We start from the raw sequence: 26,479 nt of genomic DNA, 5'->3' as shown, positions 1-26,479 counted from the left end.
CCCTTTAGCCAAACTTGGAGTAATAATTGTCATAAGTGTAATCCTAGGAACTACTCATACACCTAGGTGTAGTGCTTGATACATCCTAGTGGTTCTCATAATGGATTCATCACACATGGTCCACAAGAGCACTCATTCTAGGCTCACAAGTTAGTCCAATTCATGGGTCATGGGAAAGGTCTTACCTCTGATGTCATTATTTTATGTCATCGAGGCAGTATCTAATCCCTTTACAAAAAATATCACCATAATCGTAAGAGAATGGATTGAGGGTTTTTTGCCAAACTTTCTTCAACATGCATATCATCACATACATTTCTTTGCAAATGGTTGGTTTTTGGTGGAGATTTAAAGAAAAATCAAACTAAATTGGTTTGCAAAGAGGGCGATAAACCTTGTGATGGATAGTTCTTCAAAAACTTACTTCTCAAGCACTGTAGCTTCGTTTTCCTTTTGAGATGCAAAATCTTCAAGGTGACAATTCATGAAGGCAATGGCTGAAGCATTTTGAGAGGCATGTGGAATGTAGTGCATGAGGTTTGGTTTTAATGGCGTTTTGAGATGCTTCTTTGGTAGGTTCAATAGACAAGGTGTCAAAACAACAGAGTTTTGAGATGCTCTTGTGGGCAGGTTTTGAAGGCAATGGCTTCAAAACAACCACATTTTAAGATGCACATTGTTTTGCAAAGAACTCGCTAGAAGCTTCTTGAGATGCACATTCGAGTGCTGAGTTCATGTCTTGATGATCTGTTGTGTGCATAGAGCAGTGTTTTGAGAGGTCGTGATGGATTCTGTATTTAACTCATCTACTATAGCTCCAATACCACCTATTAAGGCGCTTGAAGCAAAAGCAAATTGCTTCTTGCACAGACATGTTAAAGAGAGCAAGTAGACTATATATATATGTATGTATGTATATATATATGTATGTATGTATATATATATATATATATGTATGTATGTATATATATATATATATATATATATATATATATAGAGAGAGAGAGAGAGAGAGAGAGAGAGAGAGAGAGAGAGGAGATAATGCATGGTTGGAGCACAAGAGAATGAGAGCTTACTCATTAGGTTTCAAGCCATATGTAGATTTTACACCTCGTTCACATTAATGGGTTGATCCCAACATCTTCTTAGATCCTCTATGATCTTTGCCTCAAGATCCCTTTGCTCCTACCATTCATCCACTACCTTTGCATTACCTTTCATCTTCCAAGTAACCCTCTTCTGCTCTGATTTCATTGTTTGAGTAGCTTGCTTCACTTCTTTTCTTGGCTCATCTAGGATTTTTTCAATTACCACCCCTCTACTTCTGGTAACCGCTCTGGTTCATGTGGCTTTCTCTCAGTTCCTTCTGGTTTGGCACTTTTACGACACTGTGCTAAAAAATGGCCATAATTTCCATAGGCATAGCACTTGAATTCCTTCTTGCCAAAGACAGCTCTACCCCAACCATGGCCCCTTGGTCATACTAGCTTGAGTGCCCTTGGAACATATTGATGCATCTGTCTTCACCACTTTCGGATTGCTCAGTGCAATCATGGACAAAACTTACCCTTTTTGAAGTGACGAATTTTGATTCCACAATTATTCCAAACATGACCATATGCTTTACAATATTTACATTAGCTGCACTCGTCTAACTTGTGATCCCTGGATCTATAGTTATTAGCCTTTATTGTTAAGTATGGAGCCTGATTTACCCTTGTAATTTTATGTGGTAAAAGCGCACATTTGTAAGGCCCCCATTATGAGGAGAAGCCATCGTGCGTGAAGGAAAATCACTCACCGAAAACCAAAATTTTCACGGACAAGAATCAGGGGCACTTTAAAGGCCTCGGGGGCGGAGGCCCCCGAGACTTTTTTTTTTCGCCGGAATATTCTTTTTTTCGCCGGAATATTATGGCAGGACGGCGGCCGGAAAGTGGTCGAAAAACAACCGGTCGGTTGGCCGGTGGCCGGTAGTCAATGGCCGATGGCCGGTGGTCGGAAGTCAATGGCCGGTGGCCGATGGTCGGAAGTCAATGGCCGGTGGCCGAATTCAAAAGCGGACTTGTCTTCTCAATGGCGGCCACACATGGGCGGATTGGAGGGTCTGATTTGGACTTATTTGCACAAGGGCGGCTACACATGGCTGTCTCTCATAAGAGAGGGCAGCCCTTTTGGCCCATAAAAGGAGGCCATTTCTACACACATTTCATAGTGTGAAGTTGATGCAACAAGGTGAGTGTGAGGTGGTGAGAGTGAAGCAAGGCGGGAGCTCCATTAAGGGTATAATCCCTTTGTAAACTACTTCTTGTTTTGAAGTACTAAAGCCATTGAGTGGCTGCTTTCCCGTGGACGTAGCCCACATCGGGTGAACCACGTATATCGTGTGTACTCTCTCTCTCTCTCTACTCTATAATCTCGTGTATATAAATCTGTCTCTCTCCATTAAGTAATCTACTCAATTATCTATTTAGCTACGTCTTATTTCCTAACATCTATGACCTCCACACTTGCTGCTTGCTCAAGTGGCTCATTGGGCTCAGATACTATAGAAACTTTGCAAGAGGGTGTATCCTCAGGCAAATATTGAATAGAGACCCAATAACAAGGTATAGACTTGGTAGCTTCCAACCACTCTAGTAGATCTTATTTTTACCCGTCAAGTGGAGTAGATTGTTCGCTTTAGGGTTGGATTCAATTGACAAATAACCATGTTGCACTACTGGATCCATGCCTCCTTCAAGTCGAATGGGTTTCATTGGGGAGCAAAGAGTATGTATCCACATTGTGTCTTTTTCCCAATCATGTAGTGTTTTAGTGTGTTGTAGCCATGCTCTACCGATGAGCAAATGAAATCCTCCCTCAACATGGGGAAGACGAACCACAACAAGATCCAAGCTAAAGATGAAGTCTTGCACCTACAAAGGCACCTTGTCCACTATGCCCAATGGGTAGACTGTCCTCTCGTCGGCCAACGTAACTGTGAAGGGAGCAGGCTGGGTAGGCTGCATACCTAAGGCCAACATAGTGAACACAGGCCGCCCCAAAATGGACACAGTGAGAAGAGGGTTTTGTTGTAGGTCAGCAATTGCTTCTAAGAAATCCCCATCAATATCGAAGAGCAAAGACAAAGATCCTCTCTTAGCACTAGGGGATGGCTTGTCAACCTCTAGAAAAGGGGTATTCATTGTTGAAATAATGAGTGGGGGAGTTGAACTTGCTGGAATGCTAAGACCGAGAGCTACCTTTGGGTCCGCGTGAGGCCACCCGCGCCTCCTCTACCAACTACAGCTTTGCTTGAGGGGCAACCAATGGGCAAAAGGTGGCGGTTGAGGGATGGTGCTAATTGTTGCTATCAAATTGATCTTGGGAAAGGTAAATTTACTTTGGCTCTGAGTTGGGCTTGAAGAAGTGGATGCACGAAGTTTGGGACAATCCTTAGTGAAGTGATCCTTAGCTTCAATGCAATGACGGCCGGGAGGGGATTCTTCTGGCAGGGGGTATTTGCTTTGGTAATGCCCATATTCCCTGCATTTGTAGCACAAAATGGGCCGATTGGATAGGCGAGTCGAAGGGCAAGGTGGTCCTTGCTCCTGGTTCATGGAGGTGTAGAAGCTTTGAGGGATTGAGGGGACTGAGGAAGCATTCACATGATAAAAGCTCCGAGATGGAAAGGTGTGCTTTGCATACCTTGCATAGGAGGGGTTGTTTGCAAAGGTGGCATGTGGTTTGGATGGCCGTAGGGGGAAACCATGTTGGATTAGCTCCCACTTGATTTGGTTCAAAGCCTCTTGATGTAGAGGCTTCTCCTGTCAAAGAGAGAAGGATCTCTTCTCCTAAAGAGCTCGTTGTAACTTTAGTGCTTTTAATTCCTTGCATAAAGAAGTCAAGGGGTCAAACGGACTTTCCAAGAGTACAGAGGCAATCTCTACCTGAGGGGAGTCGTTGAATAGCTTTCTTGCTCCTTCTATCCTAGTAGCAACAGCAACAAACTCCTCCAGAGTGGCTTCAAGTTGAAGACTCTCTCGAAGTTTTTGCTGAGAAGTCTTGGGGAGAGCCTTTTCCACCCACTTCTTGACCATGAATTCTCTTGGTTACTGGGGAAGCTTGGTGATCAGAGACTTTGTTCTAGTCATGAGTGATGCAAAAGTCTCATTTGGCTCGAGCATCAGGTTTGCCAACTCATCAAGAACCTTATCTTGGAAGTCACCTCGTCTAAAAGCTTCACAGAACTGCTGCCTTAGTGTTGCCCAAGTAGTAAAGCGCTTCTCAGCAAACTGACTGTACCATTTATCTGCTAAGTTGTCCAAGGTTGACGGAAAGAGTACTAGGTAGGCATGTTCTCAATTGAGGCCACGACCCGTGCAGAGGGATACGGACCTCCTAGCATGGTCGTCTGCATCCTTTGTGGAGAGTCCTCTACAAGTCGAAAACTTTATGTTCACCTTAGCCAGAATATTGATCTCCTAGCATGGTCATATGTATCCTCTGTGGAAAGTCCTCTAACAGTCGAAAAATCTATGTTCACCTTAGCCAAAACGCTTGTGAGCTCCTCCATGGTTGCCAGCTCAGGATCCTATTGCCCAAGAGCTTCCTGTAACAGAGTGGGTGAGAACTATACTCGGGAAAATGACTTGGGAGGTGAAGAACTAGCTGAGGGAATGCAGGTAGATGCATGGGAGAATAGGGATAACGAGGCTGGTGGACTTCTACTTGGCACGAAAGGTTGACGCTTCTTGTTGTAGTACTTCATAGGGCTTAGTAGTGGGCTTTGTCGATCTTTAGACTCTCGTGTATGTGTCATGCAGAGTAGCAACAACCCTACCCAAAATCTGGCCATAGAGACCCTTAAACTAGCTGGATGGTCTAGACCCACTATACTAGACCCGATCAGACCAACTAGACTTGGCTAGACCAATCCTCTAGATAGGGGCGAGAGAGACTAGACCAAGATGGACTAGGGTGAAGCTGGTCTAGGGAGAATTTGCACTAGACCAAGCTGGTCTAGTATAGACCACTCCTCTAGATAGGGGCGAGAGAGACTAGACCAAGCTTATCTAGGGTGAAGCTCATCTAGACCAAGCTGGACTAAGGAGAAGATGGACTAGAGCGAAGCTGGTCTAGACCAAGCTAGACCACACAAACAGACCAGACTAGACCAGCTGAGTAGCTGAACCAACTAGCCCCTCAACCTGTAGCTCAATGACATGGAGTGAGACTTCAATTGAGGTCCCACCGAGCGTGCCAAAAATGAGATTACCTATAGCAAGAGAAGTGTGCCATGCTCTCTACACTAGGTGCTCCTTAGTGTAGTATGCGAGAAACCTCACTCCTACAGAAAGAAAACATCACACAACAATGGAACAACAACTCAAATCGTAACTCTGGATTTACTGGAACTTAACAAACTCATAGAACTACTCTGGCTGGTAGTACACTCAGCTCCAAGCCGAACACTCAAGGGTACAATGGGGTGTCGAGGCTCAAATGTGTAAGGCAGATGTGCAGTGTTGAACTCTAGACACAAGACTCAAGACGCTAGACCATAAAAGTAGATGATCGTATGATATACCACGTTAGAACCAACCACACATATATGTATTATAAAGAGCTACCAACGGCCAATAAAATATCACTAAGCATGTCTCTAAACTGCGGTGGTGGAGATGTGGCCATAGTGTCCACTAGACCACCACTTGTATAACTACCACATGTCATTGCCCAAGTGAGTCTATCTAGTGTGAACTCTAGACCAACTGTAACTAACTCCCATCTTGTTCCAGTGACACTATAGCCGTGCTACAGCAAGCAATAGCAACACCACATCCAATGTCGTGAGCAAGAAAGCCTTGAAGATGCTGATCACAATGAAGAAAGTATCATTGTACCACAACTCCTAGTCTAGGGTTGTTCCTTTGCTCTTCTTCACGCGCTAGATCTCCTCCCTCACTTTGATACCATGTTAAAGTCGATGATGCGGAAACATAGAGCAATGGGGAGAATAAAGATAATACAATGGGAGCTAGGAGTACTTATATAGTCACCTTGGCAAATTGCTCTACCCAAACTTTGACAAATAAGCAAAATAAATACCTAAAGCCAAAATAAATATTGGGATCACATTGGGCATTTCACATGAGATGCCACAACTTCACTCGAAGGGTGGAAGGGGCGGGGGGGGGGGGGGGGGGGAAGGACCGTTGCATGGATACACCTAACAAGTTTGCATCTGGATAGACAAACAAAGGATTCCATTAAAAATTTAACTACAAATTCCTTTAAAAAGCTAAAGGATCTCTGGTTCCACAGAAAACCATTTTAAAATATGGCTTTTCCCTACTTAGCTCAAGGAAGAGTTTTTTGCAATCTCATGCTTCACATCATCTAGTTTTATGGGATTGCACCCATACCTACATATCGTAGGGGTTGAGCCACAAAAGGCGCACGTAAAGCCCCTTGCCTTTACCTCTAGGCAAACTCCCCTTGACAGCGCAAGCAATGACTATTATCCAAAGATAATTCCAATGTTGGTGTATTGCCAAAGTGGTTTTGATCTATTTTGGTACAATTTTTATCTTTGCTTGTAGTTGGAACATCATTAAGTTGTCGAGTTTCTAGTTGGCATTGGCGATTTCAAGCTCTTCCTTTAGCTTTTGCCATACAGTACTTTGCTTTGCTGCTGCTTCTTCCTAAACCTTTTCTTTTTCTCTAATACCCATTATAAATTATATGAGTGAACCCATTTCACTCAACCGCGCAAGTGATTGAAATCCTAGACGAGCTTGCCTTCAATGGCATCAAGGATCCAAGTACCAAAATCAAAAGAAAACAAGTAGTGCTTACATATAAAGACTTGAAGACAATCAAAATCGTGAAGCAAGCCTGCTCACTACAGGGTACTAATGTATGGATGGCACAATACTCACACCACTTCAGCTCGAATCCAAGACATAAAAAGTGGACAAGCTTCGCAAAATTAGGGAACAAAGGAACCTTGCCATTTGCTGATACCATGCACATCCTCATCCACTTTATGGATGATATTTCGATGATGTCAACACTTGTACACAGTTTTGTCCAATAGGCCAGAAGACGGTAATATCTGCCTTTCTCTTATGCACACGTGTTCTTGCCCATGCATTTTCATTAGAGAAATGGGTGGTGAATCACCATCAGCAAGAAACTGTGGTTAGTGTATTTTTAACCAACTAAAGTTGTAGAATTCCGACTAGATTTTGAGTTTGCCTAGAAGAAAACTCGTGAAATTTGATGAGTGTAAATACCAGCAAATGCTTCAAACTTTACCTAGAAACCAGTAGAGTTTCAAGTGTGCCCTTTTTCTTTGGTTAGAAAAAATGTTTTTGGTAAGGTAGTTTCGACTTGACGGTACAAAGCTTATTGCTTTTTAAGTATCTCCATGAATCTAGGATTGTCCACACACACACACACACACACACAGAGAGAGAGAGAGAGAGAGAGAGAGAGAGAGAGAGAGAGGGAAATGGCATAACCAATCTACCACACTTGGGTGATAGAGAGAGAATTTTCACTTTACCCCATCAATAATAATGTGGTTGACAAATAGAATAATTTCCTATTTTACCGCTGCTACCATGCGCCACCAAAAGATGGCAGACCCACCACCTCCCACTTAGGGCCAATGTTGTGGTCAGACACTCGCTCTGGCTTCCTCTGTGGTCACTGTCAATGTCACTTGCTGATTGTGCGGCCGCCTCACGACAATTTTGAACGATTCCCCTACTTTGTCTCCCAGTTTGTCGACAATCTACTTACATCACAAGAAAAACCATCAGACTCCAATACACATGTAGATTGCAGCTGAATGAGTATATCCATTCTCCAAATTTGAAAGGGAAAAAATGTAGCTCAGGTCTGAAGTTACCAGCCAGAGGATTACGTCTACAATAAACCTCATGCAAATTGAGCATATTCAGACTTTGTGATAAGAAATGCTTGGAACAAACAACACTGCAGGAAGCTGCCCAACTAAGCTTGCTATTCATCCCGTAATAACTGCTACCAGTTTGTTAACATTTTATTCTAGGCACAAAGCATGCCCTTTTTTAATGGAACTCGCACCCATTTCACTCAACCGCGCAAAGTTGATAACACTTGGCAATAAAAGCACAGTTCAAAGTCTGAGCACATCTTTCAACTCCTAAAAATTGTGATTTGAAGTACACATATTTTTTTCTAATGAAGGCAAGTTCAGTGTCTATTGTAGGACTATAATCCCAAAGACAATTCACTTTTTCTTTTTTTCAAAAGGCAAGACACTTGAGACATGTAAGGACACTTCTCAAAAACAATTTATCTTTTTAGACAAGTGGCAAGACACTTGTGCTAATGCTAACACGTAGCCTCCTTATTCAGGAGGCAAGTTCATCTATAAGAGCAGCCCTTTTCCCTCATTTTAAAGATCACCTCATTGCTGAAATTACTCTAAATTTCAGCCCAGGAAGCCTCTACACTACCACCACCATTGCCCTCTACATGGTGCTTGGAGGAGGTGTTGCGAAGTGATCGCATGCAGGAGAACACACAGTGATTCCGTGTTAAATTTTCAGTCTATACACTTGTAATTTTCTGGAGGAATAAATAAATTCTTGTGAAGGGGCCGGACCGTTCCAGGTCAGCGGGGCGAGTTCTGGATCACACCAACAAAGGTTGCTAGTGAACAGAGCCGGAGGAGACAAAAACCCTTCCACAGAGATAAAGGTGAGAGCCGTAATTTCCATCAGTCTGCTGATAGCAGCCATTGCCAGCAGTTTTCACTAGAATCCCACCTCAGCAGCCAACAGCACCCAGCAATCCCCACCCACCAACCTGCATCCCTCATCCATTGTCTCTGGCATATAACTTCCTGAGCAATAGCCCACAAATTAAAGATTACTTGGAAGTTTTGTGTGTTGCAGATTTCTAACTTAGCTTCTGTAAGCCATCGGCTAACAGAATTCCCTACAGCGGACTCTGTTACAATACTGTACTTCGTAAATCCCTCTTGAGCAAATTCATATCACAGCCTAGGCATCCTCACAGGTGTATAAGCTAGGCAAAGAGAGCCTGTGTACAGCAGCTCTCTTTCACTTGGATTAATTACTTAGTGTTTGCATCTTTGACTGGGCAGCGAGCAATGTAAACAAGCATCGTGCAGCTGCACTTGTAAGGAAGGTGCCAATGGCAGAGGACCAATTTTTGTGATACATTAACATCAAACTGGGAATCCTTCCATGTAAATATTCATGTATTCAGATGGCAGTACGAATCGCCCACTCGGCCCAGTCATTTAGCTTCAGGATAGCTCGTTTATGAAAGACTTTACGAGCTATATGAAAGCCTTCACGTATATGTGCATAAATGTTAAAAAATGTGGTGCAACAGGTACTATTTTGCCCACTCTGGAGCTTATGAACGGTCTCCTAAATGGCCTTCACCTGTTTTTCGAGAGAATTTAGGCAAGCAACAATGCACAAACGAATAGAATCTAGTTACCACACCTTACTGCAATCTGCTGAACGAGTGAGAAACCCAAACATAATTAATGTCATCTGCTCCCAAATATTTCTAGTGACTGAACTATTGCGAACTTTATGGGCATCATTATAACGATGATTGCCGGATTATCTCATAGTACATGGTAGTTCGACAAGTTTCGGCATGACTGCCTGATAACATCTTTAAACTTCCAACACAGACATCTCAGCAGATAGGAAAACCGGCACAAACCTGACTTGCTTTGCTAATTGGAGCGCCATCAAAGTGGGTAATAACATCTCCAGCTCGGATTCCCGCACGCTCTGCAGGGGATCCAGGAATCACCTGGTTTTACAAATATAATTCATAAATATTTTAAAATTTACAGTCAGAGAACTGCTCATGGAAAGCTTTTCTAAAAGAGTGTTGTATTCAAAATCCTCTAAGGTGGCTAACTCCATACCTGAGGTACAAGGACACCCTCTACTACATCAGGAAATGCTGTATCTTGTTCTTTGAGTTGTGAAAGCACATGCTCATTTAGTTCGTGCATCTTGATTCCCAACCACGGTCTTATAACCCTCCTATATTAAGTCAAGTAGGGTCAGCAATGAATGTTCCCTAAAATGATAATTTTATACGAGCTTTAACAAGAAGAAAAAAGAAACCAGAACCAACCCATGTTTCTGGAGCTGCTCCATCACTTTTATGGCTGTGTCAATGGGTATTGCAAAACTTACCCCGTCCGCTGCAAAAGCTTTCATTGTGTTGATGCCAATAACCTCACCATCAAGATTGATGAGTGGTCCACCAGAGTTACCCTGCTCAGTTAGTTGCACCAGCTAAATACCATGAGGTGAATAACCTTATCAACCACATCCATGTTCACATTAGTACCAAATGAAGAAGTCAAAGCTAGAACAAGTGGCTAGAGAATGAAAGATAAAATAACAGCAGACTAGATTCTTGCAGTGAATAAAAGTAGAGAAACACTACAAATTAGACAACGGAGAAAATCAAAGACTTGTAGTGATGGAAACACTTTCCGTAGGCACTTCTTCACGATGGGACTCGCCTACATGGTCTTGGCAATCTCTGGTGCACTTGGAGCAGCCATGGGGATCATTGTCGGTGTCATCTTCGCAGCAGCCCCTTCTTGTCCCTAACGCTGGCTTTTTCTGTATATCTGAGAGTGAGAGAATTTGCTTTTGTAGCTTCTGAACCACGGCGAGAATAGGGGAGGTCTTGCTCGCAGGAATAGGGCTGAGAGAGGGGCGCCAAAGAGAGGGAGAGAGGGATCGCTTCTGATCCGCCAGAAAGAGAGAGAAGGGAATCATGGGCAGCAAGAGAGGGAGCCCTGGTTTCTTATTTTTGGGTGCTCTCTTCCTTTTTTGAGCCACTTATTAAGTGGGCAGCCAACCTATTTAAAAAATGGTTTGAACCTGTTGAAAAACTCGATAAAACTTTCTAAGCTGAAAACAATGCTTACACAATCACAACCCAGGCGTCCCTGGATGCAGTCTCATGCACATATGCAATGCTAACATAGACCTCTTTGCGGAAAAGCATTTGCTTTCCCAAAAAGCAACCTGCTTTCTCAGAAAACATCCGTTTTTTACTCATAGTTTATTTTGAACCCATCTTCATTCAAGTGCTTGCCATTCTAACACACTTCGGAATTTCCTCCTGACTATGGCTTTCCGACACCCCCGTCACCCACCATGTGACGCATCAGGAATACCCTCACCTAGTCCTTTCTCACCGAACTTACGGGACAATCTCCTTCGTGATGCTCTATGTCACCCATCCTATGACATGTCCGTTCCCAGATGGTCGAATACTTCCTTCCCGATGCTCTTTGTCACCCATCCGATGTGACGCATCAGAAGTACCCGCTCTTGGTGGCGTTACAGATATTCCCGTTCACGGTGCTCCCATCATTACTCTGAATGACGCACTAGAAATATCTATACTCGGATGTCTGCAGTGAGAAAAACCCTCGCACTTATAATTCCAATAATTCATTTAGAAATATTTTTCCTTCAAATAAAGCCAATTTAGCAACATCCCTCTCACTTATTAACAATTGTCCTAAACTGTAGAGGTCCAACTGAACTGCCCGGGGAAAACTGGGAAAAATTCCAAATCATGGGAGTTCAGCTGGTTCTTTCTTAAAAGAGAACTTAAAAATTCAATTAAACAAAAATTCAATAATTCAATACTTACTTTACCGGTTTGAGAGTAGATGGGGTACATAACTCCATTAGAAGAAATTCATGTCTTTCCTCTAGTACCTCTATCACGTGACACATCTAACCCTATGTGTACGTGGACAAGCTACTTCATGACAAGGGTTCAATCCAGTTCAGTCAGTCTAGAATAGGAAGTGATCTGGCACTTTTGTGAGTCTAATCGTAGACCGTGCATGTCTAGATACTTAGATTAGATGCATATCCTCTGGTTGCACACAACATGATCATCAAATTTCCATCAGAACCCATCAGGAGCATTTTTATAGTGCAAAGACCTATTTTTTCTATTTTTGACATTTTTCACTTATTAATTTTAAGTGACTTTTGTTGGGAACTAGGTAGGGCAATTTTGATAAGCAAGTACTTAAGAAATCTAGAGCTAGCACTTATGACAGAAGAGGCAACAAGAGCTTCGGTTCAACAGACACCTTCTCAGCAGGACCCCCCAACAAGGCCTAGCGTTTTTGCAACACAGCAGAGACATTGGCGTTTTTGCATCAACAAACCAGCCTTGGCGTTTTTGCATGGCAGATCAGCCTCAGCGACCACAAGACACAGCAGATCATCTCTAGCGTTAGCAAATTCCCAGAGCAGATAGCAGATTTCCCCGCAAGATCATTTTCAGCCCTAGCATTTTTGGAGCAACAGGACATTCAGCGTTTTGCAATTCCATCACGACAGATTCAGCCCTAGAACCAGCATTTTTAGTTTTCAGTAGTCAGTTACCGTAGAAGAAGTCCCAAACCTCGCAGATCTCACCTTCGTGCAACAGATCCTCGCCGCACGGTGAGATTCATCAAGGTTTACAATTTCAGCCCGGAGGACGCAGATTTCAACATCTGCATTTTCAGCGCGTCGTCGTTGCATTGTACGTACCAGATGATGATGAGGAAGTTAGAAAGCGACAAAATAATGGTAGCCATAGAGCGTAAGTACCAAGACAGAATGACAGCCATAGCGTGTGAGCGCGAAGAAAGAGAAGTAAAATTTGATCGCGAGAACAAAGAAAGACAAGCAAATTTGATCGCAAGAACAAAGCAAGACTGAAAGAAATGTTGTGACTCTTTTCTCAAGTTTAAGCACAGATGCAAGAGATTCGGGAAAAGGAGACTCTCTCAATCTCTTCTTCTCCAAAGCATGACACACAAGATTTGCATGATGATAAGCATGATGAATTGCATGATAATGATGAGCATGATGGTTTGAATGATAATGACAAGCATGATGATTTGCATAACAATGATAAGCATGATAATTTGAATGATAATGACAAGCATGATGAATTGTATCACAATGATAAGCATGATGATTTGCATGATAAAGATGTGATTTCTCACAAGCATGATGATTTGCATGAAGATCATGTAATTGTTCACAAGGATGATGTGTTCGTTGATACTTTCTCTAGTGAAGCTAACCTCATTGCAGATTCGATCAATCACGAGGAACCGATTTTGGCTTTCAAGTCGAGGTCCAAAGAACCCCCCCAGGAAGAACCAATCTTGGCTCTCGAGCCCAAGTCCAAAGAACCCCCTCAGGAAGAACCAATCTTGGCTCTCGAGCCTAGGTCCAAAGAACCCCCTCACGGAGAACCGATCTTGGCTCTCGAGCGTAGGTCCAAAGAACCCTCACAGGAAGTATTTTCTCTTCGAGTGATTAATCAGCACGCATTGTACGAGTGTTTCATTCGTGATCCTTTCCTGTATTTTAGTCAGCGTCTTTATGTGATCCCTTTTCCTAAGCATGGCATATTGTACGTTGAGCACGATTCACTCATGAATGAGCACGGATGTATGTGGATTTCTCATGAAAAGCTGAAAGGTATGCATTCAAGGAAGTCACATTCCATGTCTCTTCCTTCGCATGACACAGTTGTAGTCTGTAGAAAGATCACAAGAAGAATTGAGCATCAAGCCTCGGCATGTTCATTGTGATTTGCCACAGTTGATGGATTTAGATCAGAAACACAAGATTCGATCTCATTGTTTCCGTGTGTTTGATAAACGGTTTGGCACTCCGTCTCTATGTTCATCTACATTGCATACACAGGCTCTACAGAAGAGTAGTATTTTTCAAGTCACTTTACATGGAATGGGTATGTTAATGTTTTTGTTTTAGAAGTGGTTTCAAGAATTTTCAACCTCGGAGATTCTTGAAGAAGGTAGACGCATGACTATCGACGAAGTTGAAGCATAGAAGGAGCCTCAGAAGACTTTGTGTCGCTTTCGGCGCGGCCCAAAGAAGCGGTTGCAAACCTTTATGAAGTTCAATGGGCTGGCGAAGAGTCCTTTCCAGGATTCTGAATGTTATTGGCGATCTCCCTCGATGCCATACAATTCGGTACCAATACCTCACTTTGAAAAGGAGGGGGATGTCACGTGACACATATAACCCTATGTGTATGTGGAAAAGCTACTTCATGACAAGGGTTCAGTCCAGTTCAATCAGTCTAGAATAGGAAGTGATCTGGCACTTTTGTGAGTCTGTTCGCAGACCGTGCATGTCCAAATACTTAGATTAGAAGCATATCCTTTGGTTGCACACAGCATGATCATCAGATTTCCATCATAACCCATCAGGAGCATTTTTACAGTGCATAGACCTATTTTCCCCATTTTTGACATTTTTTCACTTATTAATTTTAATTGACTTTTATTGGCAACTAGGTAGGGCAATTTTGATAAGCAAGTACTTAAGAAATCTAACGCTAGCACTTATGAGTAGAAGAGGCAGCAGTAGCTTCGTTTCAACAAGCACCTTCTTAGCAGGACTTCCCAGCAAGGCCTAGCGTTTTTGCAACACATCAGAGACATTGGCGTTTTTGCATCAACAGACCAGCCTTGGCGTTTTTGCATGGCAAATCAGCCTCGGCGACCACAAGACACAGCAGATCATCTCTAGCATTAGCAGATTCCCACAGCAGATAGCAGATTTCCCCGCAAGATCATTTTCAGCCCTAGCGTTTTTGGAGCAGCAAGACATTCAGTGTTTTGCAATTCCATTGCGACAGATTCAGCCCTAGAACCAGCGTTTTCAGTTTTCAGCAGTCAGTTACCGCAGAAGAAGTCCCAAACCTCGCCGATCTCACCTTCTCGCAGCAGATTCTCGCCGCACGGTGAGATTCATCAAGGTTTACATTTTCAGCCCGGAAGACGCAGATTTCAGCATCTGCATTTTCAGCGCGTCGTCGTTGCATCATCGTCATCGACATCATCATCAACAGAGTCAAAATTCAGCAGATAAAGATTTGCAGATTTCAGCCCTTAGCATTTTCAGATTTCAGCCCCTCATCGTCGTCGACATAGTCAGCAAGTCCAAGCATTGTAGAGATTTGTGCAATCATGTCACATAACACATCAAACCCTATGTGTCAGTGGACAAGCTACAGCGTGACCAGGGTTCAATTCAGTCAAGTCAGTCTAGAATAGGAAGTGTTCTGGCACTTTTGTGAGTCTGTTCGCAGACCATGCATGCCCAGACACTTAGATTAGATACATATCCTCCAATTGCACACAACATGATTATGAGCATTACCATTAGAATGCATCAGAATCCATCAGGAGCATTTTTAGAGTGCATAAACCTATTTTCCCTATTTTGACATTTTTCACTTATTATTTTTAAGTGACTTTTGTTGTAAACTAGGTAGGGCAAATTTGATAAGCTTGTATATTATAAGTAACCTAGCGCTAGCACTTTCTGGCAGAAGAGGCAGCAGGAACTTCGCGTTCAACAAGCACCTTCTCGGCAAGATCCCCCACCGGCGGTAAACCTAGCGTTTTCAGCCATCAGAAGACCCAGCGTTTTTGCATTGCAAATCAGCTCCGGCCACAGCATGACCACAGATCAGCCCTAACGTTAGCAGATCTCACCGCATGACAGCAAATCAGACCTAGCATTAGCAGATTTCCACCGCAGGCACAGAATCCAGCCTAGAGTTTTTGGATCAGCAAGACCAACCAACGTTTTTGCTGATCTTCGCGACAGAACCAACAAGAAGACCAGCGTTTTCAGTTTTCAACATAGACACTCCACAGAACAAGTCCCGAACCTCGCAGATCTCACCTTCTTGTAGCAGATCCTCGCCGCACGGTCAGATCCCGCAAAGTTCGCAGTTTTAGCCTGGAAAACACAGATTTCAGCATCTGCGTTTTAGCACGTCGTAGTCGTACCATCGCCATCGACATAGAGTCAGATTTCAGCAGATAAAGATTTGCAGATTTCAACCATTAGCACCTTCAGATTCCAGCTCGTCTCGTCGTCGTCCTCATTGTCGTCGACATCGTCGGCAAGTCCAAAGCATTGTAGAGATTTGTGCAATCATGAGTAGACCGCTCTCGCCATAGAGAGTGGGGCCTTCGGAGGAGGGTTTGACAACATTCTAGTGTCGTATTCTTCTCTCTCTATCTCTCAGTCTCATGTGCCTTCATTCACAGTGTTCACCACATTGTTTGTATCCATTGCCTCTCTCACTAAAGGAACGGAAGGCTCTGCAATACGTAAGTAAAAGGAACGCTTGAGCATAGTTCGGAGCACTCATCTTGAGCAAAGTTCAACATTCACTTCCGCTGCACCTTACATTGGTATCAGAGCTTTGGCAGTGTTCTGTATCACTCAAGGAAAGAACCACATTATTTTTTTGCTTGTAGCGGTTGCACGTAACCGAAGTCCTCTTGGGCGTGTTGATTCCTAATCGTGTTTTTGAAGAGTGACAAGAAACCCAAGAAAGAAGGGCTTGTCCAGCCTCCCCTTGTGCCTCTTTTCACTCATTGAGAGCGGACCTTGCACTTAGCGGTCGGCCAATCGACGTGAGGTGGGAAAAAGCAACCTTGGTGTGAGCGCAAGGCCGCCAAGGGGTGCGCCCGCGAAAAAGAGCAGAACTCGGGTGAAGAGAAGATCCTTCACTAAAGAAGAACCTCAAGACCAAGACCCCCAAGAACCAACTACAAGAACCCACGACTTCAGTGGATGGTCATCACTCCAAGCGGAATGGATACTTCGCTTGGAGGTGATGAGCATGAGAGAGGCGAAGAAGAATTTTCCCTACCAGGAGGTTTTTCCGACCCTCCCCCTTCCCGATCTACGCAAAGGATTTCACTAACTCCTATGGAGGAGTTGAAGCAGTTGTTTATGGAAAGGAAGTTAGAACCAGAAGAAAGAAGAGCCAAAAGAATGGCAGCCATAGATCGTGAATCGGCAGAAAGAAGGGCAGCCGTAGATCGTGAATACGAAGAAAGAATGGCAGCCATAGAGTGTGAGCACGAGCAAGCACGCTTGGAAGCCAAAGCACGAGAAGCAAAGTTGGATCGTGAGAACAAAGAAAGAGAAGCAGAACTTGATCGTGAGAACAAAGAAAGACAAGCAGCATTTGATCGTGAGAACAAAGCAAGACAAGCAATGAACGACCGACACATGAAAGAGATGTTGCGACTCTTTTCTCAAGTGCAAGCACAGATGCAAGAGATTCGGGAAAGGGAGACTCTCTCAGTCTCTTCTTCTCCAAAGCACGACACACAGGTTTTGCATAATGATAAGCATGATGAATTGCATGATAATGTTAAGCATGATGATTTGCATGATCAAGATGTGATTTCTCACAAGCATGATGATTTGTATGATCACGATGTGATTGTTCACAAGGATGATGTGTTACTTGATACTTTCTCTAGTGAAGCTAACCTCATTGCAGATTCGATCAATCACGAAGAACCGATCTTGGCTTTCGAGTCGAGGTCCACAAAACCCCACAGGAAGATTCGATCAATCATGAAGAACCGATCTTGAGCCTAGGTCCAAAGAACTCCCACAGGAAGTACTATGTGTTCGAATGATTAGTCAGCACGCATTGTTCGAGTGTTTTATTCGTGATCGTTTCATGTATTTTAGTCAACGTCTTTATGTGATCCCTTTCCAAAGGCATGACATATTGTACGTCGAGCACGTTTCCCTCATGAATGAGCACAGATGTATGCCGATTATTCATGAAAAGCTGAAAAGTATGCATTCAAGGAAGTCACATTCTATGTCTCTTCCTTGGCACGACACAGTCGTAGTAGTAAGAGCACAAGCAAGTATGAGCACCAAGCACGGGCATCTCCGTTGTGAATTGCCGTAGTTGATTGATTTAGATCAGAAACACAAGATTCGATCTCATTGTTTGTGTGTGTGTGGTGAACGGTTTGGCACTCTGTCTATTTGTTCATCTACATTGCATGCACTATCTTTGAGGAAGACGATATTTTTTCCAATCACTTAACATGGAATAGGTATGTTCATGTTTTTGTGTTGGAAGTGGTTTCAGGAATATTCAGCCTTGGAGATTCTTGAAGAAGGTGGACTACGTCCATAGACAAAGTTGAAGCATTGAAGGAGCTACAAAAGATTGTGTCGCTTTCGGCGCGGCCTAAAGAAGCAAGCGTTGTAGACCTTTATGAAGTTCAAGTACCGCACGACCCACACATCAGAGTGGGCCGGCGAAGAGTCCCTTCCAAGCTTGCGGATGCTATTGGCGATCTCCCTCAACACCATACAGTTTGGTACCAGTACCTCACTTTGAAAAGGAGGGGATGTCACGTGACACATCCAACCCTATGTGTCCGTGGACAAGTTACAGCATGACCAGGGTTCAATTCAGTCAGGTCAATCTAGAATAGAAAGTGTTCTGGCACTTTTGTGAGTCTGTTCGCAAACCGTGCATGCCCAGACACTTAGATTAGATGCATATCCTCCGGTTGCACACAGCATGATCATGAGCATTACCATCAGAATCCATCAGGAGCATTTTTTCAATGCATAAACCTCTTTTCCTATTTTTGACATTTTTCACTTATTATTTTTAAGTGACTTTTGTTGGGAACTAGGTAGGGCAAATTTGATAAGCTTGTATATAAGAAACCTAGCGCTAGCACTTTTTAGCAGAAGAGGCAACAGGAACTTCGCGTTCAACATGCACCTTCTCAGCAAGATCCCCCACCGGCGGTAAACCTAACGTTTTCAACCATCAAAAGGCCCAACGTTTTTGCATCAAGATCAACCCTGGCCACAGCATGACCGCAGATCAGCCCTAGCGTTAGCAGATCCCACCGCATGAGAGCAGATCAGACCTAGCATTAGCAGATTTCCACCGCAAGCACAAAATTCAGTCTAGCGTTTTTGGATCAGCAAGACCAACCAGCGTTTTTGCAGATCTTCGTGGCAGAACCAACAAGAAGACCAACGTTTCAGTTTTCAGAATAGACACTCCGCAGAACATGTCCCGAACCTCGCAGACCTCACCTTCCCGCAGCAGATCCTCGCCACACAGTCAGATCGTGCAAAGTTCGCAGTTTCAACCCGAAAACCACAAATTTCAGCATCTGCGTTTTCAGCGCGTCATCGTCGTACCGTCGCCATCGACATCGTCATCAACATAGAGTCAGAATTCAGCAGATAAAGATTTGCAGATTTCAGCCATTAGCACTTTCAAATTCCAGCTCGTCCTCATCGTCGTCGACATCGTCGGCAAGTCCAAAGCATTGTAGATATTTGTGCAATCATAAGTAGACCGCTCTTGCCATAGAGAGTGGGGCCTTCGGAGGAGGGTTTGACAACATTCTGGTGTCGTACTCTTCTCTCTCTATCTCTGAGTCTCATGTACCTTCATTCACAATGTTCACCACTTTGTTTGTGTCCATTGCCTCTCTCACTAAAGGAACGGAAGGGAGAAGGAAGGCTCTCCCTTCGTAAGTAAAAGGAACCCTTGAGCACAGTTCGGAGCACTCATCTTGAGCAAAGTTCAACATTCACTTCCGTTGCACCTTACATTGGTATCAGAGCTTTGGCAGTGTTCTGTATCATGCAAGGAAATAACCACAAGAACCACATTAACTCTCATGAAATGAGGGAATGTTTGCATTCAAGGAATTCACATTCCATATCTCTTCCTTGGCATGACACAGTACCCGAAAGAGCACAAGAAAGATTGAGCATCAAGCATCGGCATTTCCATTATGGTTTGCCACAGATGATTGATTTAGATCAGAAAGTCAAGATTCGACCCCATTATTTGCGTGTGTTTTATGAACGGTTTGACACTCCTGTCTGTTTATTCATCTGCATTGCATGCACATTTTTTTTGAAAGATTAGAATTCTTCCAGTCACTTTACATGGAATGGGTATGTTCATGTTTTTGTGTTAAAAGTGGTTTCAAGAATTTTCATCCTCGAAGATTCTTGAAGAAGGTAGACGCATGACTATGGACGAAGTTGAAGCATTGAAGAAGCTACATATGACTTTGTGTCGCTTTCGGCGCGGCCCAAAGAAGCAAGCTTTGCAGACCTTTATGAAGTTCAAGTATCGCATGACCAACGCATCCAAGTGGGCCGGCGCAGAGTCCTTCACAAGATTCCAGACGCTGTTGGCGATCTCCCTCGACGCCATACAGTTCGGTACCCGTACCTCACTTTGAAAAGGACGGGATGTCATGTGCACATCTAACCTATGTGTACGTGGACAAGCTACTTCATGACATGGGTTCAGTTCAGTTCAGTTAGCCTAGTTTAGGAAGTGTTCTAAAACTTTTGTGAGTCTGTTCGTAGACCGTGCATGTCCAGGCACTTAGATTAGATGCATATCCTCTGGTTGCACACAGCATGATCATCAGATTTCCATCAGAACCCATCCGGAGCATTTTTACAATGCATAGATCTATTTTCCCTATTTTTGGCATTTTTCACTTATTATTTTTAAGTGACTTTTGTTGGAAACTAGGTAGGGCAATTTGACTATGAATATATATAAGAAAACCCAACGCTAGCACTTTCTGGCAGAAGAGGCAGCAGGAACTTCGCGTTCAACGTGCACCTGCTTAGCAAGACCCCCCATATCAACAGAGCTAGTGTTTTTGCATCTGCAAAGCCTAGCGTTTTCAGCCATCCCCCAAGCCTCGCGTTTTTGCATTACAATTCAGCCCAGGCATTGGCAGACACAGCAGGACATAGCGTCAGAATTCAGCACATAAAGATTTGCAGATTTTAGTCCTTAGCGTTTTCAGATTTCAGCCCGTCTCGTCGTCGTCCTCATCGTCGTCGACATCTTCGGCAAGTCCAAAGCATTGTAGAGATTTGTGCAATCAATAGTAGACCGCTCTCGCCATAGAGAGTGGGGCCTCCGGAGGAGGGTTTGACAACTTGAAAGCTCGGAATGATTCTGTCATAATGTCCTACCCGCCTACCGTCGGATACCAAATCAATCATTGACCTTCCGAATGGTTCAACAAACCAGTTCATCACATAAAACAATGTTCCAACTCGACTCTACTCTCATAAGCACTTGAGAGTCAAAATACACTTCGCGATTTTCCTCAAAGATGTAACTTTGATCGAAGACCCACCCTCTCACTTAAGGTTTGAGGGTCTTTTGTTCAAAATCTTAGGAGTTAGATTGAATTCGTTTACTCCAAAACTTTCTCCGGATAGCAACGTATTCTTCAAGGAGAGGTAACAAAAAATTTGTTGTTTCCATGTTCAATGGTTCCCATCCCACTATGGGGATTAGATTCTTTGTACACTGAAGTGTACACTTCCAACTTGCATGCCAGACTCCATCATCCACTGCAAGTTATCTTGCGCAAATATCTGCATGCGTCTATGGAGTTCGGGTATAAATCCTTCGTCGAATTTCTTCATGTTTTCTTCATTAGAGAGATTCAAGAATGGAGCTACATGTAAAAGAGTGAACCAATACATGTTCACCTAATTAGTGACTCACTCATGCTTCTTTTTAGAAAATCGATCCCAATCTTCTCAGATGCCTTCCTCAAAGTGTAGAGGAAAAAAAAATTCTCAAAAAATTCAGCCTTGAATTGAATCCAAGTCTTGTGTTGAATTCCTTGCAGAGCTTTTGTATACCACCAAGTACTCGCAATGCTTGGTCACATGCCCCTAAGAAATTGTCGTTTGCAAAGGCAACTTCAAATTGTCGAATGAAAGCAATAGCTTTCGGGACATCTTCCTTTCCATCAAAAGTATCAAACTTGACTGGAGTCTGTTGAGATGTAGAGACTTTCTTCATATCCTTCCCGAAATGATGGGATTTCTTGGCTATGGTTTTGGACTTGGTGTTCGTGGGTATTCTAAAAGAGGATTGAGGTGAGACTATGGATGATAGGGAAAGTTCTTTCAGATTTCTCTGAATTTCAACAGAAGAATTTGACTCACTTCTGGGTTCTAAAAGGCCTCGAGCATTCCGCTCCTCGGATTCTCTAGGTTATTGAGCTTCATGCCCTTGTCGACTTCTCAGAGAATCCAAAGTCTTGTCGACTTCCTGCAGAGAGAAAAAAATTTCCAAATCTTTGACCTTTTCCTGCGGACTTGTTCCGCCTGCTTACTTCTCTCTTGGCTTGTCATGGCTTCTTCCCGTATCTTCCTTGTGTCGTCCTCCTTTACAGAGAAAGAGAAGAGACCATGCTCTGATACCACATTCACAAACGATAGTGCATAACAATATAAAATACTCTCTCTCTCTCTCTCTCTCTCTCTCTCTCTCTCTCTCTCTCTCTCTCTCTCTCATAAGAAACCCCAAGTCTTCCGACTCTCTCGCCTAGCCTTCCGTTCGTCTACACACTCTCCCTGGGGTAAGGAGCAGCCATGTGGGGGGGGCGTTAGCCTCTCAATGCGTCCCCGCACGAAGGTGCGTCTTTGCCAAGCAAGCAACTAGTTCCAAAGCTACAAACCAAAACTTCTTACTTTGATGGGCTGCAACATTAATGATTCTGTTCGTCGTAGGCCCACAAGCCAGCAACTAGACTTGGTTCCGGCGAGAGGTACATGCCTATGCAAGCAACCTGACCGTCTGTGCTTTGCCTCTGCAAGCAACCCGACCCGATCTGTGTCCTCTCGCCATAGGATCTGTGTCCTGCCTGCCATAAGCCTACAAACAAGAAACTCGACCTAGGAGCTACAACTTGGGACTGCGAATCCTCTTGTTCTACCGGGTCAGGTAATGCAATCCTATTTGTCCCGGTTCCTAACGAGGTACACGCCTACAAGCAAGCAGCCTGATTCGAACCGCCTACTCTGTTTTGACGGGCTTAACCATTCACACAGGGGCCCTCTATTTTGATTCACACCAGCGCCAGTCTTGCCCACGACGTACAGCCCGCACCAAGATCATGTCTTTCCCTAGTACTCTAGGCTCCAAGAAAAGACCCTTTCGCTCGTCAAGATGCACGGATTACAATCTTGGAGACCTTAAGCAACGCCTGCATTTGCTTGAGGAAGCAAAAGAAACAAAAAGTCGAGCTTTACTTGCAAAAGCTCACAAAATCGAAGCTTCCCTCACCGAAACTGTCATGGCAGTACAAAAAGAAATGCACGAGGTAACACACAAGAAGATTGATACTCAAATACAAAAGGCGCTACAAGAAAACAAACTCCAAGAGTCTCTTGGCCTCAACGTCAGGATTGGAGGGCTCAACCCCCCATGGTGCACCGAGGAAGACACACTTGAAGAAGACATCACCAAGCTCAATGATATTCTCCAACCAATTCACATCAAGCCTGATTCCATCTCCTGGATCAACGATACAAACAAGCCAATGCCACCTCAACAATGTATCCTTACATTCAAGGACAAAGAAGCGTGGATGAAACTACTGCAACAATCTCTCCTCCTCAAGGGAAGAACGCTTTGGATTGCCGAGGAACTGACTCCAAATCAACTCAAGCTTAAGGCAAGAGAGCTCACGAAGATGCACGAAGCTCGTAAATAAGGTAAATGGGCTGTCTACCAAGGCGTTAAAGCCATCATTCAAGAGTTTTGGACTCCTAAACCGTCGTCTCTGTCTCTTAACCCCCCTTAGGATCTTCTATTTTCCTTTTGCCACTTTTCCCTTCCAATGGACCCTCGGTCCTTAGCTGATATGTATCTCTCTAAAAACCCTGTTGTAATCATAGTTACCGGGGAACGCCCCCTAGCCCCCGTTCCGACATTCCGGGGGGGCAGTTCCCTTCCCGAACGTTCCGAAACGTCCCGAAATGTTTGACGTTCCGGGTGGCCAGTGCAAACCGGAACGGCCGTTCCGGAACGTTCCGAACGCCCCCAAAACGTTCCAGAATGCCCCTGGAACGGCCAACGGCTACAAACAAATTTGGCAAAAATTGAAAAAATTGAAGTAAATGTTTGGGCTTCTTTTTGAAGTGTGCAAGGCCTCAAGGACTCATAAAATGCACCTCCCTCCCCCTTTCTCTCCACAAGCTAATCCTCAAGGCTCAAGCTCTCTCCCTCTCACACTCTCAAGATCTCTCCCTCTCAAGACTCACTCTCTCAAGGCTCAAGGCTTTAAGCCTTCAAGCTCTCTTCCTCTCCCTCCCACTCTCTCAAATCTCTCCCTCTCCCTCTCACTCTCTCGAGTCTCTCTCCCACTCTCTCTCTCTCTCTCTCTCTCTCTCTCTCTCTCTCTCACATCATCTAGTCATAGCAAGATTGAATGGTCTTCAAAACGAGTTTTTTGTGAGTATTAGAGTCAAAGCACTCTAATACTCCTTGTATTTAAACACAAGAAGCTAAAAAATGCACTATTTGGGTGTTTTTTATACCTCCCGTTCCGCGCTGTTCCCGTTCCGAACCCCTATTCGTTTCCCCGTTCCGCGGGGATCCCGTCGCCGTTCCCGTTCCGCGTTCCGGGTAACTATGGTTGTAATGATCTCTTTTTGGTCCCATGGGTCATATGTGACCTCCAAGGACGATAATGAAATATAAGAGAGAGAGAAATGAAATGAAATGAAATGTTATATTAACGTCTTCAAAAGGCCTAAGTGACCTATGAGACCAGAAAGTTACAATGTGGTGGATCTGATACAAAGTCGGAGTAACAAGATGACAAAATGACAGAATGACAAAATAAAATACTATGGAATCCTAAACTGCTGGGTGTGGACTAAGCAGCTAAGGCTAGCTGGGGTAGCTAGATCACAGGAGATCCAACATCGGTCGCTAGCGGATCTCAACAATCTCCTCCATGGTCAGTAGTCTGACCGGGCGTCGTGCATGTCGAGCCAAAGTGACCCGAATCCTCTGAAGCAGCCTTTGTCGATGCTGTGTAGTCCTCCGCAGTCGTGGGCGTCTCGATCTGACATAGTATTAGGGACCGGAAGAAGGGCTGGTCCTCCCCTGCAAAGGTATCTTTATTTTTGGGGAGAAGTCCATACAAGCACTTGAACCGAACGTATTACCACATTCGTTCTAGAATTAGCCTTCATGGTACTCGGAAGCCTCAGCTTCCTATTCCTAGGGCATGACCAAACCTATTCCAAAGAACTTTCGTTCCTTATTCTGAATCTTCAAGAACCAAGGTTCTCGCCTCTGGATCTCACATGCCAGACTCAAGGCATTGCATCCCTGCAACTCTTTTCCGACTCTGTTCCTAGAGTCCCCTTCTTGCATAACAACTCTATTTTCCTAGATGCAAAGTCCTTCCTTGGGAATCTCGACTTCCGGATCCCAACTCAAGAGTCTACCACTCGCAGATCAGTGGATCTACTCCTAAACTCAAGGTGCAAAACCCTTAGGCTCCTCTGGCTCTAGTTCCTCGGAGTGCTTTTCTCCTGCAAAGGCTTATGCCTTCCTCTGCTCCTACTCCCTCGCGAAGAGAAAGTACTCCTGCAAACAAATAGTCAAAGATCAAAACATGAAAACGTTACCTTTGAAGTCTCGACACTTGGAACGCAACTTTCTTCTCGAAAAGCAACTTCCTGGAAGGGATTTCTTCGTAGAGAACCTTTTCTTCCAATCCTACACACAGAAGAGGTGTGTTCTCCAGTTCCTCCTTGAAAATCAGCCTTGTGTACAATGTCTATGGGCTGAAAACAGAGAAAACCACCAACTTGTCGTGATGGAAGCACTTTCCGTAGGCATTTCTTGGCGATGGGACTCGCCTACATAGTCTTGGTAACATCTCGTGCACTTGAGGCAGCCATGGGAATCACCGTCGGCGTCATCTTTGCGGCTGAAAATCTGCAGCAGCCCCTTCTTGTCCCTAGCGCTGGCCTTTTTTGTGTATTTGAGAGTGAGAGAATCTGATTTTGTAGCTCCTGGCAACCGGCGAGAATAGGGGAGGTCTTGCCAGCAGGAATAGGGCTAAGAGAGGGGCACCAAAGAGAGAAGGATTTTGCCCACTTATTAAGTGGGCAGCTAGACTATTTTAAAAACGGTATAAACCTGTTAAAAAACTCAATAAAACTTTATAAGCTGAAAAAAATGCTTACACAATCACAACCCAAGCGTCCCTGGATGCAGTCTCATGCACATATGCAATGCATCTCTTTACGGAAAAGCGTCTGCTTTCCCAAAAAGCAACCTGCTTTCTTAGAAAGCATCCGTTTTTTCCTCAAATTTTTTTATGAACCCATCTTCATTCAAGTGCTTGCTCATCCTTGTGCACAATTCTAACAAATTTCAAAATTTCCTCTCGACTCTGGAATATTCCCTTTCCAATGCCACTGTCACCCACCATGTGATACATCGGGAATATCCATCATCTAGTCCTTTCTCACCGAACTTATGGTACAATCTCTTCGTGATGCTCGCAGCTCTATATCACCTATCCTATGACGCATCACAGATGTCCGTTCCCAGATGGTCGAATGCTTCTTTTCGATACTCCTTGTCACCCATTCGATGTGACGCATCAGAAGTACCCGTTCTTGGTGGCCTAACAGATATTCCCGTTCATAGTGCTTCAGCCATTACTCTG

At 44.0% G+C, this 26,479-nt stretch overlaps 1 protein-coding gene across 2 annotated transcripts in view; it reads right to left on the bottom strand.

The window, feature by feature from the left end:
• Positions 1-7,429: 7,429 nt before the first annotated feature.
• DEG14 (Trypsin family protein with PDZ domain-containing protein) overlaps positions 7,430-26,479 on the bottom strand; it is an 88,454-nt gene continuing 69,404 nt past the window's right edge. For both annotated transcript variants that reach the window (XM_086485186.1, XM_086485194.1), the window contains exons 8-11: positions 10,174-10,316; positions 9,959-10,079; positions 9,748-9,840; positions 7,430-7,786 (exon numbers count right to left, since the gene is read on the bottom strand). In XM_086485186.1, coding sequence (XP_086341312.1) covers positions 7,670-7,786; positions 9,748-9,840; positions 9,959-10,079; positions 10,174-10,316 — 474 coding nt within the window. In that variant the 3' untranslated portion in view covers positions 7,430-7,669. The remainder of the gene's footprint in view (positions 7,787-9,747; positions 9,841-9,958; positions 10,080-10,173; positions 10,317-26,479) is intronic.

This window comes from Adiantum capillus-veneris, chromosome 2 (assembly GCF_014529385.1).
Source record: "Adiantum capillus-veneris isolate H3 chromosome 2, ASM1452938v2, whole genome shotgun sequence".
Lineage (NCBI taxonomy): Eukaryota > Viridiplantae > Streptophyta > Polypodiopsida > Polypodiales > Pteridaceae > Adiantum > Adiantum capillus-veneris.
Note: the sequence above shows the minus strand (reverse complement) of the source record. Positions and strands in the feature narration are given on the sequence as shown.